Source organism: Micromys minutus, assembly GCF_963924665.1.
Source record: "Micromys minutus genome assembly, chromosome: 6".
Taxonomy (NCBI): domain Eukaryota; kingdom Metazoa; phylum Chordata; class Mammalia; order Rodentia; family Muridae; genus Micromys; species Micromys minutus.
Window position 1 is genome coordinate 69195976 of NC_137975.1, and position 17263 is coordinate 69213238.

The window sequence follows — 17263 nt, forward strand, 5'->3', positions numbered from 1 at the left end:
TAACAGAATCTTTCAGTATATGAGAAGGAACTGGCTCTAGTCTTATCTTTGATACATACAAATAAAAGATAACTAATGTAGACACATAGAAAGACAGGGAATGCAGAAAAATAACTCATTCTCCACATTTCCTCCCTTAATTTATGGGTATTCTAATCCTGGATCATTTACAGAATTCCCCAAACACTTATTAGCCTCTACTTTTTTATTGGACTCTACTTTTTTAAACAAATAGATTTACCTGGTCTTTCCACTTTTATAACTTCTGCTCCAAGATCTCCTAAATTCATTGTGGCAAAAGGTCCAGCCAGTACTCTAAAATGTTAAACAGTGATCAAACTTGTTAGAATTGCAATTTTCTATTTATCAAATTTCCCCTATTTATCAAGAGCTTTAAAAAACTATAACCTCTTTGATGCAGGAACCATATTTCTAAAATTCTATCTGGAGGGAAAAATTGAAACTAAAGCAAAGATCTGCATATAAAGAGGCCTTATTTACAGAAGTAAAAATTGAGGAACGATTTGGGCACTTATAAATATCATTTTCATTAACTTTAAATGAGCATAGGAAGTTATTCAAAATATATTGGAACATTTAAACTATAGGTAAAAACTTCAGAGCAATGGCAGTGCATGCCTTTAATCCCAGTACTTGGGTGACAGAGGCAGGCAGATCTCTGATTCTGAAGCCAAACTGGTCTACAAAGTAAGTTCCAGGATAGTCAAGGGTACACAGAGGAACCCTGTCTGAAAAAAACAAAGCAAAAGAAAGGGGAGGAAAATAATTTCAATATAGTTATAATTTGAGGATAGTATATGTAAATATGAATATTAGAAAAATTCACAAATGCTACTTTAATTGTCTTTGAAATTATAGTCAGAATTTCTTTTCTGTTCACTCATTAAAATTTCAACATGTAAATATCTCTGTGTAATATAAAAACTAATAAAGTGTTTTCAAAAAAGGGAGGGGGGAACTCAAGCACTAAACTGCAGGGAACCCAACACAAACCTCGTTAGATCCAGAATTCTCACGCCCTCCAGTGGCTTCATACTGTCACAGTCTGCCAAGACAATTAACATTGAAGAGTACAGAACACAAATCGTTACAAAGTAAACAATACATAATTAGTCACATTCTAAGAAATCTGTTATTATCAAAAATAATTTTCCTTCTCAACTATTCTGTCTGATATGTAACATAGAAACCTTGGCCTGTCTCTTTCAAAAACAAATCTACAAGTTTCTGCAGAGATTATAAGGAAAGGGTTTCCAACCTCGCTCCTCTGCAGGCCTGAAGCATAGAGACCAAGATGCGGGAGGCCACAAAGACTGCGGGCAGCCACTCGAGCCTCCCTCACCGAGCTCTGAGTGGAGCCTGCTCCAGTAGATGGATGTGATGACTTCATCTTTCCAGATCAGCACAACTGGGCTAGGAGCATACGCCAGAGTTTCCTTCAGTTTCTCATGTCCTGTTATTTCATTCCTGCTCTTGCCTCTGTATGTCCTGACTGATGGTTTTGGTTTTGTTACTGCTCTGTCAGGTTGAGCATTCTCTACCACACTGCTCCTACCTCTCACATACACCCCTCTGAGTCCTTATTCTTTGCTCTCCTAGCCTTATACTCACTTTTTATTTCTTGATTTCACAACTACTAAAATTACTGTGAATCCTAACAGTATTTCAGCTGTCTCTTCCCAGTTTGTTACCCACCACACCAATTGTTTTCCCTTTTGTGTTATCTCCATCTAATACTTACCCCTGTCTTTGCTACCTCCTTTCTTCCCACACCTAATCTTAGTTACTAAAATTAGTGTGTGTCGTACTATCTACCCATGTTTCTTGACCCTCTAACATTGACTAAAGTCAAAAGGACCACAACCAGCTACCACAACATTTAAATAGGCCAACTGGGTATAGAAAAACACTTCACTTAAACTCCCTTCCAAAGTTGTTATGGACTGTACTTGTAAGTTGACAGTTAAAACTAACCATTGGGAGTGCTAACACAGCTTAGCTGCTAAACACAATGACTTCCAACCCTGATATCCTGTGTTCCATGCCAGAAACACAAAGTAGGAAAAAAAAACCTCCCACAAGTTGTCCACTGATCTACAAACATTCACTGAGGACATGCACATCTCTTTGCATACACACACATGTAAATAAAATAACCAGCCCTGAGAAGAGTTGGTGAAGGGTAAGAACATGTTCAAAATATATTATATGGAAAAGTTGAATTAAAAAAAGGAGAAAAGCGCATGCACCCAAGCACATCACTGAAAATCTGAACAAACTTTTTTCTAAAAATTAAAGATATGAAGCATTTCACAGGGCAGACTACTGTTCAGGACCGTTTCAGATTTTTTAAAGGGGTGCTGTGTGAGTGAGTGAGTGAGTGAGTGTGTGTGTGTGTGTGTGTGTGTGTGTGTGTGTGTGTGTGTAACAGGCTGACTTGGTACCTACATGGATGCAAGTACCAATGGGAGCCAGAAAATGGTATCAAATTCCCTACAGCTAGAGCTACCGGAATTTTGAACTGCCCAGTGTGTGTGCCGGGAACTAAACTCTGGTCATTGCAAGATCTGCAAACAGTCTTAACCACTGGGCCATCCCCCCATCCCTCCATCTCCCCAGTAACAGATTTCTCAATGATATCATTAGAAGCTAAAATGGAACAAAACCTTTAAAAATTCAGGGTACAGAAATTTTTCTATATTGTAAATCTAATCAAGATACAAAGCATTGTGAAAGTGAAAGTAGAAAAAATAACACTGGGACCTTTACTTCCATGTATCCTTTCTCAAAAAAAAAAAAAAAAAAAAAAAAAAAAAGCCACTGAATCACCCAAATTAAAAAGAGAGCATTAGAGAGGATGCTGAGGATCAAAATGGGGTACAAATGGTCCAGGATACTTAAAATGTAACAAGAAAAGCAGACACATGGACAGATGAACTGGGCTGCAAACACAACACAACACCCTTCTGTGACTGACCTTTGAAATATTAAGTCTGCTGACCTGAAAAACGGACTCTGTCTTAGTTAGGATTTCTATTACTGTGATTAAACACCATAACCAAAAAGCAAGTTGAAAATAAAAAGGTTTATTTGGCTTATACTTCCATATTGCTGTTCATTATTGAAGGAAGTCAGGACAAGAATTCAAACAGGGCACAAACCTGGAGGCAAGAGCTAATGCAGAAGCCATGGTGGATGCTGCTTACTGGCTTGTTTTACATGGCTTTCTTCAGCCTGCCTTCTTACAGAACCCAGGAATACCAACCCAGGGAGGGCAGCACCTATCACAGGCAGGCTCCTCCCCCACTGAACACTAGTTGAGAAAATGCCTTACAACTAGATCTCATGGAGACATTTCCTCAACTGAGGCTCCTTCCTTTCTAAGGACTCTAGGTTGTTTCAGGTTGACATATAAAACCAGCCAGTGCAGTCCCCGTCACACAAACTACTCTGATACATCATATCCAGTCCCCTTTTGACAAGACGACTTTGAACATCACCTGTCATAATTTCTGGCTAACTACTGATGTTATTACCATACATCAGCACTGCAATTTAAAATTACAAATTCAGGACAACAGCCTGGGGAAAGATGGAAGACACTGCAAGGGATCTGCTACTCCTCAAGGGATCTCAGTGCCACGCAGGGACCCAAGGCAACTACCAGGAAGGAAGTACCACCTCAGCTCTACCACACACCAGAACACTGATGCTAATGGCCAATGGATCCTACACAACCCTCCCACGCACAGCATCAAGTGAAGCAGGGCTACATCTAGAGAGACTGTGAACATTACCCTTCAACACATCAGAGCTGTGCCAGAAACTCATTCCACACATAATCTTTTCTGTTTTTTAATGTCGTACTTTCACGTATTTAAATTCCACTCTCGCACATATGCCTTATGAAGGCTGGATCCTGCTTGTGTGCTGCTCAGTTAGGTTACAGGAAACATAAACACGTTTCTCCACCAGGATGCGTCTGAACATTCTTTCCTATACTTCTCAACCCTGTCTCATACTCTTCCTCTTATCCCTATGAGCTTTCCTCTTTCTCTCATTCTTCTCCCGGTCTCCTTTTTCTTCTTGATCGTGACCTTCCATAGATTTAACAATCTCTAAAAGCTGTGAGCCTGGAGCTGGAGAGATGACTCAGTGGATAAGAGCGCTAACTGCTCCTGTAAGAGGGTGCTCAGTACCCAGCACCTGTAACTGTGTGAGCACGTGCACACATACAGAGAGCTTAAACTCATGCAGGTGGGTGTATGCATGTGCTCATGCACCTGTACACACATGCACACACCAATCAAAATAGTAAACAAAATATTAAAGATTAACAAAATCTATGGGCCCCGAAAGTATCCAAATCTTTTCCTCACAGCTACTTTACCCACCTCGGTTTTTTTTTTCTTTCAACATAGGTCTAATATTCAATTATCACCCTACCCACTGTACTTTCCTCACACTCCTAGGTTTAGGTAAAATTTAAATATGCTCCATACTATCCTTGGCTGTTTATCTCCCGTGACTTACTGAAGTCAAAGGAGCCACTACATAATGATCATCTCAAGCAGCTAGTGTTGCTACCCCAGTTAAAACTCCACTCAGGGAATAATACGTTTACATTAAGTATCTGAGCTCCTGGCCTGAGGAATTATTTTCTGAACTATATACACTCAACTCTACTACAGCCAAGTCTGACTTAAACATTACAAATACTCCCAACAGAAATAATATAGCTAAAAAATTTAAAACCTAATAAATAACACCTGTGTAAATACTAAGGAAATGACAAAGAAATATAAAACCAAGACATCACAACTCCTCCAATAATGACTAATCTTACAGCAATGACACTTATTAATGGCACGTTAAATGAAATCCTGAACAGAGAACTTAAAACTTATAAATATGCTGGAAAAAATGCAAGAAAAAAAACACAAACAGGTAAATAAAATAAGAGATTAAATAAACAAAATATGAGTTTAACAAATGGAAATACTGAGAAAAAATCTATTTAAAATTCTAGAAATAAAGAACTTAACACATCAAAGTAAAAAAAACTGAAAAGAGTCTCAATGCCTTTAATACCAGCACTCTGGAGGCAGAGGCAGGAGGATTTCTGTAAGTTCAAGGCTATCCTGGACTACAAAGCTAGCTCCAGGACAGCCAAAGTTAAAACACAAAAGAATACCCTGTCTCAAAAAAGAAAGAGGAGGAGGAGGATGAAGAAGAGGAAGGAAGGAAAGGGGACATCCCCTCATCATCTAAAATATTTAGAGAACTAATGTAAAGAACAAAGAAAGATAGTAAAAGTAGAAAAAGGAGGAACGTGAGATGCCAAATGTCAAGGTGGGCAGACACTGTGGGGTGACACATTGTTCAGCTGAACTCTCAGAAGTCAGGAAGGTCTGCGTGGATGTGTTTTAAGTTCTGAAATGCAACAATCTCCAACCCAGACTAACATTCCCAGCAAATATTTCTGTGAAAATTTTTCATGATAAATTTGGCTAAAGAAATTTATAACCACCAAACTAGCGCTGAAGAAGATACCTGAAGAAGTTATTAAGACAATAAAAAAATCCATTCATGAGGCCACAGAAATAATTTTATTATTTCTCATAATCCCAGAAGCAGAGGAAGGTGGTTCAAAGTTCAAAGCTGGTCTACAGATTGAGCTCCAGGACAGGCAGGGATACACAGAAAAACCCTGGCTCATGAAACAAAAAACAAAAAGGAGAGAGAGAAGAGACAGAAGTCAAGCAAATAAATGCAAACAATCAAGAAAGAGGTAGAAGTATTTCTATTTGCAGGTACTATGATTTTATACATGAGAACAGAAATGTCTTAAGCTGACACTGTCCACAACGTTGGCACTGCAGACAATTAGCCCCCAAGAGATCAGTAGTTTTCCTGATCTGAATGAAAATCTGAAAATAGTCAAGGCAATAATCATAGTGGCCTCAGAAACTAACTGCTTTCAGATAGATTTAGGCAAGGGAAACCCTGTAAGGTGGGAACCCTCCATGCTCATGGGCTGGAAGACTCAATGCTGTCATAACAGCTGCCCAGCCAAAAGAAATCCAGAGCCAATGCAACCCCCTCCAAATTCCAATTACATTCCTCACAGAAGTATTTTTAAAATCTTGAGATGCGTATGGAAGCATAAGAGACCCCAGACAGCCAAGTCAATCCTCAGCAAAAAGAAACACTGAGGGGGGTATCAATATATTTGATATCAAATTATACTACACAGCTATATTACACAATGAAGAAAAGAAGCATTTTAACAAATCCTGCTGAAAAAAAAAAAACTGGATAATCAGATGTAGAGGAATGAAACTAGATCCTTATTTCTCCCCTGCTCTAAAAACATTTCTAAATGAATCTGGACCACAACACATGAACTGAAACTCTGAAGCTGTTAGAGGAGTACAGGCAAGATACCGGTAAGGCCTTTCTCCAATTGTTCAAGAAACGAGGTCAATAATCAACAAATGGAACGTCATGAAATTAAAAAGCTTCTGCACAGCAGAAAAAGTGTCAATTGAGTGAAGAAACGGGTTCCTAAATGGGATCAAACTTTTGACAGCAAAACATTTGGCAGAGGATTTATTACCTAGAATATACAAGGAACAAGCAATCCAATAAAAAAAAAAGTGGGTTAGGGAACTAAACTGAGTTCTCAAAAGAAGATGTGTAAGTGGCTAGTAAACATTTCCTTTCTTTAAAGTTTATTCAGTACAACACAATCTCTAACTTCGCTGAGGTGGCTGACCACGTCCATGACCAAAGCTGCCTCTAAATTGGAATTTGGTTGCTGAGCCAGCCCCAGCCTCAGCTTTCTTGTCAGCTCCGGGGGCACAGTACTCCTTCTGTAGGTGTCTCTGTCTGCCTCCCCTCTTGTGAATCCTACAGGCCGCTCAGGCTCTGGACCTTAGGCCGAGGCCTGCCAGTCTCGCACGGATGAGGCGCAGGGTGGCAGGCACGATCTCCGGATGTAGGTGCAGGTAATCTTGGAGATACTGGATGCCCTCATTCGTAAAGTACTAGTAGAAATGTCTCCAGGCAAACTGTTCCTTCAAGTAGCCTCGAGACTTGAGACTGCGCGGCCTTCATGACATGAAGGTTGGGTACATTCTTGTCTGCCAGCTCGGGGTGTTTGGGCATGTGGACATCTTTTTTGGCAACCATCACTCCTTCCTTAAAAAAGGAGTTTGTAGATGGCAATCCGATTCTTCTTAGGCATCAACTTCGCGGCGGCTGCAGGGTCCGAGGCAGAGGCTGGAAAGGAAAGGGCATGCGCGGCGCAGCCGCTAGTAAACATTTTAAATAGCTAAAATCATTGTTCCTTAAGGGAATACAGATTAAACTAATTTCAGATTCTGTCTCAGCCAAGTCACATTGGCCACCATCAAGAAAAAAAAAAAAAAAAATGAGGAAGCTGGAGAGATGGCTCAGTGGTTAAGAGCACTGTCTGGAGGTCCAGCAACCACAAGATGGCTCACAACCATCTGTAATGGGATCTGGTGCCCTCTTCTGGTGTGTCTGAGGACAGCTGCAGTGTACTCATATACATAAAACAAGCAAATCTTTAAAATTTAAAAAAAGTTAGTTCAGGCATGGTGACACAGCCTTTAATCCTAGCACACAGGAAGCAGAGGCAGATAGATCTCTGTGAGTTCAAAGTCGGCCTGGTCTACATTAGAGTTCAAAACCTGTCAGTGCTACAAGGAGCACCTGTTTCAACAACGGAAAGGAAAAGAAATACAGAAACCAAATGGTAACAAGTGCTGGTGTGGACGAGAGGACATGGGATCCCCTCTCTGCTGTTGGTGGGGACGGAAAAAGCCAAAACTAGGACTACCAAATGATCTATCTCTACCACGCCTGGGCATACACCAGAAAGACTCCACATCCTCTACAGAGATGCTTGCGCATTCTTCTTAACTGCTGTTCTGAGTCTGTGTGGTTCAGTGTAGCTCAGACCCTGTGCACGTTGTGAGAACTTTAGTGAGTTCATATGTGCACCTGATCTGCTGTGTCAAGAAAACATAGTGCCACTACAGTCATCCACGGCCTGTCTCTCACAGGTTTTCTGTCTCCTCTTCCTATGTTCAGCTTACACGTTACTATAGGTTTGTAGGTTCGCTTTCTGTACCTCCAGATTTAAGAGATCTTATGCCCTCCTCTGTTACAGCTCTGAGAGGAAAAGGTACCCTGGCAGTCAAGACCCAAGGAATACCAAGTCACACTGCGTAACAAACCTCACACAAGAGATTTATTGGAAGAAACCACGGGAGGGTGGCAGCTTCTGCTCCAGAGAGAAGCAGCACAGAACTGAGCAGGAGGCAAACCTTATGTAGGATTGTTTGGGGGGTGGTGGGGAGATATCCAGGATGGCCTAGGATTAGTAAGGTCTTATGGCCTGATCTTGGGAGCAAGCTTAGGGATTGGTGGAATTCTGTGATCTGCTTATGGGAAAAGGTTGGGGATTGGTGAGGTTTTGTAGTTTGGGCTTTTTTTTTTCTCTGACAAGTGGAGTTTGGCGATCTCTGTCTCGAGAGCTGAAAATAGGCTTCAGGTCCCTCAGAGGAAGAAGTCTGGGAGATGAGGCCTGGCCACTCTCACACCTCAAGGGGCTTCCACTTCTGGCTCCTTGGAATCAGGCACACATGGTACACATACATACATGCAGGTACTCAAGTATATAAAATAAAAATAAATAAATCTGAGACAATTACCAACCCAGCAAGATATATCCAATGAGGTAATACTAGCACAAATATTATTGGAGTAATCACTTTCTGATAGGATTTAAGGCCTACTCCCAAGACAGAACCCATACCTGGCACTGCAATCAGGGCCAAGACCTTGTGCCTAGATATGCCACAGGCCACAGGAAAGAACCTACTATCATCCTACTGAAAGGGTATAGTATTCGTAGAGGGAATCTCTGGTATACTGTGTGGAAGCATCACCTTCAATAAAAAGCTGATTGGCCAATGAGCTGATGCAGGAGTAAGAGGTGAGGCATCCAGTAAGTAGAGAGACTGGAATTCTGGGATAAAGTCAGGCATGGGAAAGATTCACCCTGATCTCTTGTACACTGTGTGGAAGCATCACCTGTCAATCAAATGCTGACTGGCCAGTAAGGATTAGAAGGTGGGACATCTAGTAGAGAGACTGGAATTCTGGGAGAGAGTCAGGCACAGTAAATATTTGCCCCACACCCTAAGGGAGACTGTTGGTCCCATGAAACTAACTAGCCATGAAGCATAACTTAGACTAGTTTAAATGGGATAATTAGTTGCAAGCTAGCAGGGGAATGAGCCAAAGCTATTGCCTAGGAATTTTTCATATCTAGGAAGTCTCTGTTACTTCAGGGAATTTGGGTGTGGGTGGAAAAGCTAGTGCTCACAAGTATTAACTAACTCCTAAAAGCTTTTATTTTTTATACCCATAGATTACTGTATCTCTCAACCTTTGTCTTGGAAGCTTCTTTCTTCAGTAAATGTCAATTAACACAGAAACATACTTCTGGTCAAATAGTGACAAATGGGACATCTACATCACATCCTTCCTCCCAGGAAGGAAGAGGGAGCAGAAAGATTTTAAGAGCCAGAGGGAGTAAAGAGCTATAATGAAAAGTGTTTGCCAGACCATGGACTAACAGCAGTTGTGGCAGCATATATAAGACCTGGGCAAGGAAGACAAATCCCAGTATGGATTAAGGAGGTGGTCATGAAGTCCCACCCCTAGCTAAGAAGCTATGGGCAACTGACAGCTCTGGGAAAGAGAAAGTCAGGTTTTTTTTTTTTGTTTGTTTGTTTGTTTGTTTGTTTTCAGGGATTTGGGACACAAGAGGCTACAACTGTACTTTTAAATTTCTTTACAAAGTAGTGGATTTCCAGAAGGGGTTTCCAAAATTTTATTATGTGTAACCCATCCCATCACCCATAAGTACTCCCCGGACACCTTCCTATGGGCCTTTTCTAGCTTCCTGATTTCACATATACTTCAAATTAAACACATAGATCTATTACCTTGAAAGTAGAATGCATGTATGAGAGAAACATATAATAAACGATCCTAAACTCATGCACACGGAAACATTAAGTGGACTCAATGGGTTTTCAAAAATAAAAATGCAAAACAAACAAAAATTAAAATGAAGCACATGAAGGTGGAGGGATAGAAAAGCAGGATTAACCTTTTGTTTCTTTGATTTTGAGACAGTGAGGCTGTGTAGCCCTGGCTAGCTTATCTCTGTAAACCAGGCTGGCCTCAAGTTCATAAAGATCTAACTCTGTCTACCAGGTGCTAGAATCAATTGCATGTGCAACCACACCTAGCCTTTTAATAGCTAACTTTAAAGGTGGCACATACTTTAATCCCAGCACTTGGGAGTCAGAGGCAGGCAGTTCAAAAACAACCTGATCTACAGAGTAAGTTCCAGGACAGCCAATGCTACAAAGAGAAACCCTGTCTCGGAAAACAAAACAAAACAAAAAGTTAACTTTAAATTAACCATGTAGCATTTCCTTTTTTAAAAAATATTTATGCATTTACTTTACATATACTGTAGCTGTCTTCAGACACACCAAAAGAGGGCGTCAGATCCCATTACAGATGGTTGTGAGCCACCATGTGGTTGCTGTGAATTGAACTCACAACCTCTGGAAAAGCAGACAGTGCTCTTAACCACTGAGCCATCGCTCCAGCCCCAGTATTTCTGATGCTTAGATAAAACTTCGAATTAAAAAAAAAAAAAATCAAAGGGCCCAGAAAAGTGCTGCATGCCTGTAATCCTAGCAGTTGGAAGATGGAAGAAAACATAGTTTGAGTTCAAGTTCCTGCTTCAGAGAACAAAACAAGGTTGCCACATGGTGGTGCAAGACTGGAAAGCCAGCACTGTCTAAATGTGCCCATTGTGAAGGGCCTGGGCAGAGGGCTCAGTTGGTGAAGTGGTTTTTATATATATATATATATATATATATATATATATATAAAACGTGAAGACCTGAGTTTAATGACTAGAAGCCACATTAAGCTTAACATGGTATCATATACTTGTAATCCCAATACCAGACTGCAAGTGGAGACAAGAAAATCCTTGGGGGTCACTCACAAGTCAGCTAAGCCTACTTGGAAAGTTCCAGACCAGGGCGACCTTGTCTAAAAAAAACAAGAACAGCACCTGACTAATGACGCTTCAGGTTTTCCTCTGTTCTCCACACCCACTGATACATACACTCTCGCTCACTCGTGCACATGCGTACACACACACATAGATTGCAAGAATTTTTGTTTCATTATTTTTTTCCATGCTTGCATATTTTTAAATCAATTTGCTAAACTAAAAGCTTTACATGTAAAAATTAAATGATACATATAATGAACATCACACACACACACACACACACACACACACACACACAAAACCTAAATAATCAACTAACCTGGGCCCTAGGGACCCACAGAGACTGAACCGCCAACCAGAGAGCATGCATGGAATGGACATAGACCGTCTGCACATATGCAACGGTTGTGCAGCTGGGTCTTCATGTGGGACTCCTAACGAGAGGGGCTGTCTCTGACTCTGTTGCCTGCCTTTGGATCCCTTTCCTCTAACTGGGCTGCCTTGTCCAGCCACAATAGGTGAAGTTGCACCTAGTCCTTCTGTAACTAGGTATAAGGTTAGTTGACATCCATGGGCCGCTCCCCTTTTCTGAGAAGAAAGAGCAGAAGGGAAGGTGTGAGGGTAAGGGAGATGAGAGGGAGAAACTGGGAGCAGAGGAGTGGGGGAGGTGGATCAGGATGTAATGTAAATTTAAAAAATAAATATTCTATGCTACAAAAAGAAAGGGGAAAAAAGAAAGAATGTGTCACACAGTAAGTGCAAGGCAGCACAATTTGGACTCACAAGTTACAGTAGAAGGGGAAGAGGAGGAGGGGGAAGAAGGAAGAAAAGAGGTAAGAGGAAGGACAGCAAGAAAAACAAGGGAGGAGAAGAAGATGAAGAGATGGAGGAGAAAAGGAGAGGGGAGGAAATATATAGAAGAGAAGGAGGAAGAGAGAGAAGACCAAAAACAGCAGGGAGAGGTTAGGAGATCAATCTGGAAAAAGTTAAGTAGCAGGGAGGGGAAGCAAATATGTAAAAATTAATAAAGAAATAAGTCATGAATTAGATAAAAACAAGGAGAGCTATATGGAAAGGCTTGGAAGAAGCTAGAAGGGGGCATAATAAAAATACATCATAATTTCAAAAATAAAATAAATAATTTAAAATATGTTCTATGAAACCCTCAAACATAAAAATATTATATTCACAAGAATATTAAGTCCTTATTTTACAGAACATTGCATATGTTTATCTCAGAAGAATATACAAAGGAAAGGGACTGCACTGAAGACGTGTGGGGATGACCATCTGGGAGATAAAGGGTTTTATTATTTGGTTCGGTGTGTAACTCTGAAGAGCAAGGGAGTTGTGTAGAGATACTTTGTGTATAAAGGATTATGGATCTTACCAGAGTCTTCAGATAGTAAAGGTAAAAAATAATGTTTCACGGGGCCTTTAAAGCTTTGGGGAATGAATAAGCAGCAAGAAGTGTGTTTCTCAGGAAAAAGACTGGTACTGAAGTAGCCTAACCATGTTCACATGGTAAATGCTTTAGAACTTTTAATAGATGTTATCAAATTATCCACCAGAAAGGTTGCGTTCATATGTGTTGGCACCAGTAGTGTACAAAATTAGTGTTTCCCGAGTGAGGTTACCCAGTCACAAAAGAACAGACATAATATGCACTCACTGATAATTGGATACTAACCCCAGAAAGTTCTGAACACCCCAGAAACAACTCACAGATCATATGAAGCTCAAAAAAAAAAAGAAAGGCCAAAAAGTGGAAGCCTCAGTCCTTCTTAGAAAAAAAAAAAAAAACCAACAACAACAAGTGTATAGTACCCACTCAGAGTGGGGTACACTTAGACCTTAAATCATTAATAACTCAAGAGCTAAGAAGATAGCCTTGTGTCAATTCTCGGTATTTAAAAATCATTATGTTTAATGTATACACACCAAGAAAACTTTAACTATTTCTATGTTATGTTTTGTTTTACATGTACTTTATGCTTATGGTATCTAGTAAGATTTCAATGCATACTATCAATCCTTTAAAAAACTCAAGTACTGACAAAAATATGGTTTTATGCAAAAAAATAGTGTTTCCCATCATCTACCATAATCCTGAATAACATCTTAATTGGGGGGAGGTGTCTTTATTTGTTATAAAATTGACAGTTAAAATTTTGAATGCAACTGTTATTAGTTTATAAATGGAATATTTTCATATCTTTTCTTACTCTTGGCTATTTTTTTTATATTTCAAAGAGCACCCTAATCTTTTTGGTTTATATAAATTTGGGTAGCAAACTATTAACTTTTAGCTAGTCATGGTGATGTCTGTCTTTAACTCCATCACTGAGGAAGCAAAGGGAGGCAGATACCTGTAAGTCTGAGACCAGACTACTAATGGAGAGTTCCAGGCCACCCAGGGCTCCAGGGTAAGATCTTGTTTCAAAATAATAATAATAATAACAACCTTTTAACCAATCACTATTTAGTAGAAGTACATAATGCAAAGGTGTAGTTTTCCCAGACCCAGATTATACCATTTATAATGTTTGCCCATTTAAAATTCTGTTTCCTATTTTAAAAAGAACTAACTGATGCACAATTTTCCTAATAAAACATCAAACGGTTGCTTCTTGGATAAAAGTTCAGTATTTCTCGTTATGAAATCTCTACATTTATGTAAAAAGTGTTGCATTTGCTTATTTTCTGATGCTCTAACAGAAAACTATAGTCTGGGTGATTTATTGAAAAGGGGATTTGTTTCTCATAATTTCAGAGCTAGGATTTCCAAGAGGGCACAGTGCCTCCCTGTAGTGTTGGTGTTCCATTCCCCATGGCAGAAAACAAAAGAACGAAGGGCAACAATAACAGGATAAGGAGGGTCAGCTTGCTTTTATATCAAACCATGCTGGCAATGAGTAACTTAGAGCCACGCTAAGTCCTCATGAGGGCTGAGTCCTCAAGTCCTAAGCATCTTTCAAAGGCCAATACTATTATAGTTGTAATTAAACTTTAACTTGTATTTTGGAGGGGACACTCAAATCATGAATTCACAAGTGTATCAGTTTATAATAGGAAAACTACAAAAAAGATTCCCATGATATTCCAATGTCATCTGCTCATTTGAAGTGATCATCTAATGTGAGTTTCTTGAAAACATGATTCACACTTCATTCAAACCCCAGCCCAGACTGATGTGCAGGCCAATACCTGAAGCATTGTTTCATGTGTTTCATGTACTGACAGGCACCCTAAGAAACTGTGAATCTCTAACTAACCGACTTACATGTTCTCACCCAGAAAACTGAGCTTACAAAAGTTGGAAACGGCCATTCATATGCTCTGGTCTTCTGCCTCTTGCTAGGAAGCCAGAGAGCCTGGCTGCAGGCTTGTACTGTGAAGTCCCACACTTCCTCAGAGACCTGTAAGAGACACCCCACTTCTGCCTCAGGAGGCTGATTCTATTACAGAGTACCCATCATGTTTTCTGTCTCTAAACTCTCTTTTGAGCCCCCACCATGCTGATATCTATTCATGATATTTGCAGACCTTCCTACTAAACTTCTTACCCTCAACAATCCATCTCAGTGTTCCTTCAAATCTCACAACTAAACCTTTCAACTCTTATTTCTTCATATAGAACTACTTCTATAAGGGTTTTTATTAATTTCAGTGGAGATGTCTGTTGGTGTAAGCAGATTGGAAAGAAGTAAGTAAGTATAACATGTTTCTCTTGTGCTTAATCACATGCTTAGAAATGAAAAGGGAGAATGAGAGAGATGGCTTGGTGGTTAAGAGCACTGACTGCTCTTCCACAGGACCGGGATTCAATTCCCTGCACTCACGTGGCAGCTCACAATTGTCTGTAACTCCACTTCCAGGGGATCCAACACCCTCACACAGACATACATACAGGCAAAACACCAATCCACACTGTGGCTATTTCTGGTTGTCAACTTGACTATATCTGGAATGAACCCCAATCCAGAATTGGGAGGCTCACCATTGATCCTGATCTTGAGGCACAGAGGCTATGGATCTTAGGAAACTAAGGCAAGGAGATCTCTGAGCTCAAGGTCATATGGGACAAGGCAAGTCCCAGATCCAGGTGTGGTGGTACACACCTTTAATCTGGGACACACCTTCTGTTGGAGACCTACATAAGGACATTGGAAGAAGGAAGGCTCTCTCTTCGCCTGCTTGCCTGTGGGACTGAGCATCTGCTAGATCCTTGGATTCCCACTCACAGCTGCTGCCGACCATTGTTGGGGAGTCAGACAACAGACTGTAAGTCACCAACAAATACCTTACTATATAGAGACTACATAAGTTCTGGGATTCTAGAGAACCCTGACTAATACAGAAGTTGGTACCGGGAGTGGTTCTAGAGAAGCAGAAGTATAAGGATGGATCTTTTAATAATCTAAAATTGGTTTAATAATTCAACTACTGAAACATCTCCCTCCTGGGAGCTCAGAGAATACTGAAAGTATATTTCAAATATAAAGAAGCTAAAGCCTTTGAGTATCTTGATGAATTAGGTGACTTGGTGTACAAAGCTTTCTACAAGATGGGAAAAAAATAGAAAATGATTTTGTTGGCATGTTACTCTTGGTATCTCTGGAAAAACTAATGAAGGAAAAGAATGAGCTGTATGGTAAAATTAAAGGCTCCAGATACAAGCAAACAATCTAAAGGTTGTTAAGTGTGCCCTTGAAAAGAATCTTCTCTTCAGCAGCCATAGACCTGGAGTTGCAGAAGACAGATGGAATGACAGTTGACTATCAAAAACTAAATCAAGTAGTAACTCTGATTGCAGCTGCTGTACCAGATGTAGTTTCCTTACTTGAGCAGATTAACACATCTCCTGGTACCTGGTATTGATCTAGCAAATACCTACTCCTCAGTATCTGTTCACGTGGACCACCAGAAGCAATTTGCTTTCAGTTGGCAAGGCCAGCAGTATACCTTTCAGTTTTGCCTCAAGGATATATTAACTCTCCTGCCCTGTGTCATAACTTAGTTAGAAGGGATCTTGATAGTTTGTCTCTTCCATAAAATATCACATTGGTGCACTATATTGATGACATTATGCTGATTGAACCAAGTGAGCAGGAAGTAGCAACCACTTTGGACTCATTGGTAACATATATGTTTATCAGAAGATGGGGAATAAATCTAACCAAAATTCAATGACCATGGGTGAGATTCTTATAAGTCCAGTGGTGTGGACATGCAGAGATATTCCTTCTAAAGTGAAAGATAAATTACTGCACCTGGTCCCTCCCAAAACCAAAAAAAGAAGCACAATGTTTAGTGGGCCTATTTGGATTCTAAGGTCAGTACATCCTCACTTGGGTGTGTTACTTAGGCCCATTTACCAAGTGACTCGGAAAGCTGCTAGTTTTGTGTGGGGCCTGGAACAGGTGAAGGCTCTCTACCCCTTGGACCATACGATCCAGCAGACCCAATGGTACCTGAGGTATCGGTGGCAGTTAGAGATGCTGTTTGGAGCCTCTGGCAGGCTCCTGTAGGTGAATCACAGAAGAGACCTTTGGAATTTTGGAGCAAAGCTCTACTGTCACCTACAGACAACTATTCTGCATTTGAAAAACAGCTCTTGGCCTGCTACTGGGCCTTAGTGGAAACTGAATGTTTGACACCAAGTTACCATGGGACCTGAACTGCCCATCATGAGCTGGGTGCTATCAGACCCTTCAAGTCACAAAGGAGGATATGCACAGCAGCAATCCATTATCAAATGGAAGTGATATATATATGTGATCAGGCCTGAGCAGGTCCTAAAGGCACAAGCAATTTACATGAAGAAGTTGTTCAAATGTCTATGGTTTCTACTCCTATTACAATGCCATCTGCTGCCAAGCATGTGCCTACAGCCTCATGGGGGTGTTCCCTAGGATCAGCTGATGGAAGAAGAGATTAGGGCCTGGTTAATGATGGCTCTGAACTTTATGCAGGCACCACCTAGAAGTGGACAGCTGCAGTATTACAACCCCTTTGCAAGACAACCCTGAAAGATACAGGTGAAGGAAAATCTTCACAGTGGGCAGAACTTTGGACAGTACATATGGTATTACATTT

General features: G+C 40.5%; 1 protein-coding gene across 9 annotated transcripts in view; it reads right to left on the reverse strand.

The window, feature by feature from the left end:
- SUGCT (succinyl-CoA:glutarate-CoA transferase) overlaps positions 1-17263 on the reverse strand; it is a 714452-nt gene that overhangs the window by 692209 nt on the left and 4980 nt on the right. For 8 of the 9 annotated variants that reach the window (XM_080918398.1, XM_080918397.1, XM_080918396.1 and 5 more), the window contains exons 2-3: positions 1015-1066; positions 242-315 (exon numbers count right to left, since the gene is read on the reverse strand). The exons of the other annotated variant lie outside the window; for it this stretch is intronic. In XM_080918398.1, coding sequence (XP_080774524.1) covers positions 242-315; positions 1015-1066 — 126 coding nt within the window. The remainder of the gene's footprint in view (positions 1-241; positions 316-1014; positions 1067-17263) is intronic. 9 annotated transcript variants of the gene reach the window in all.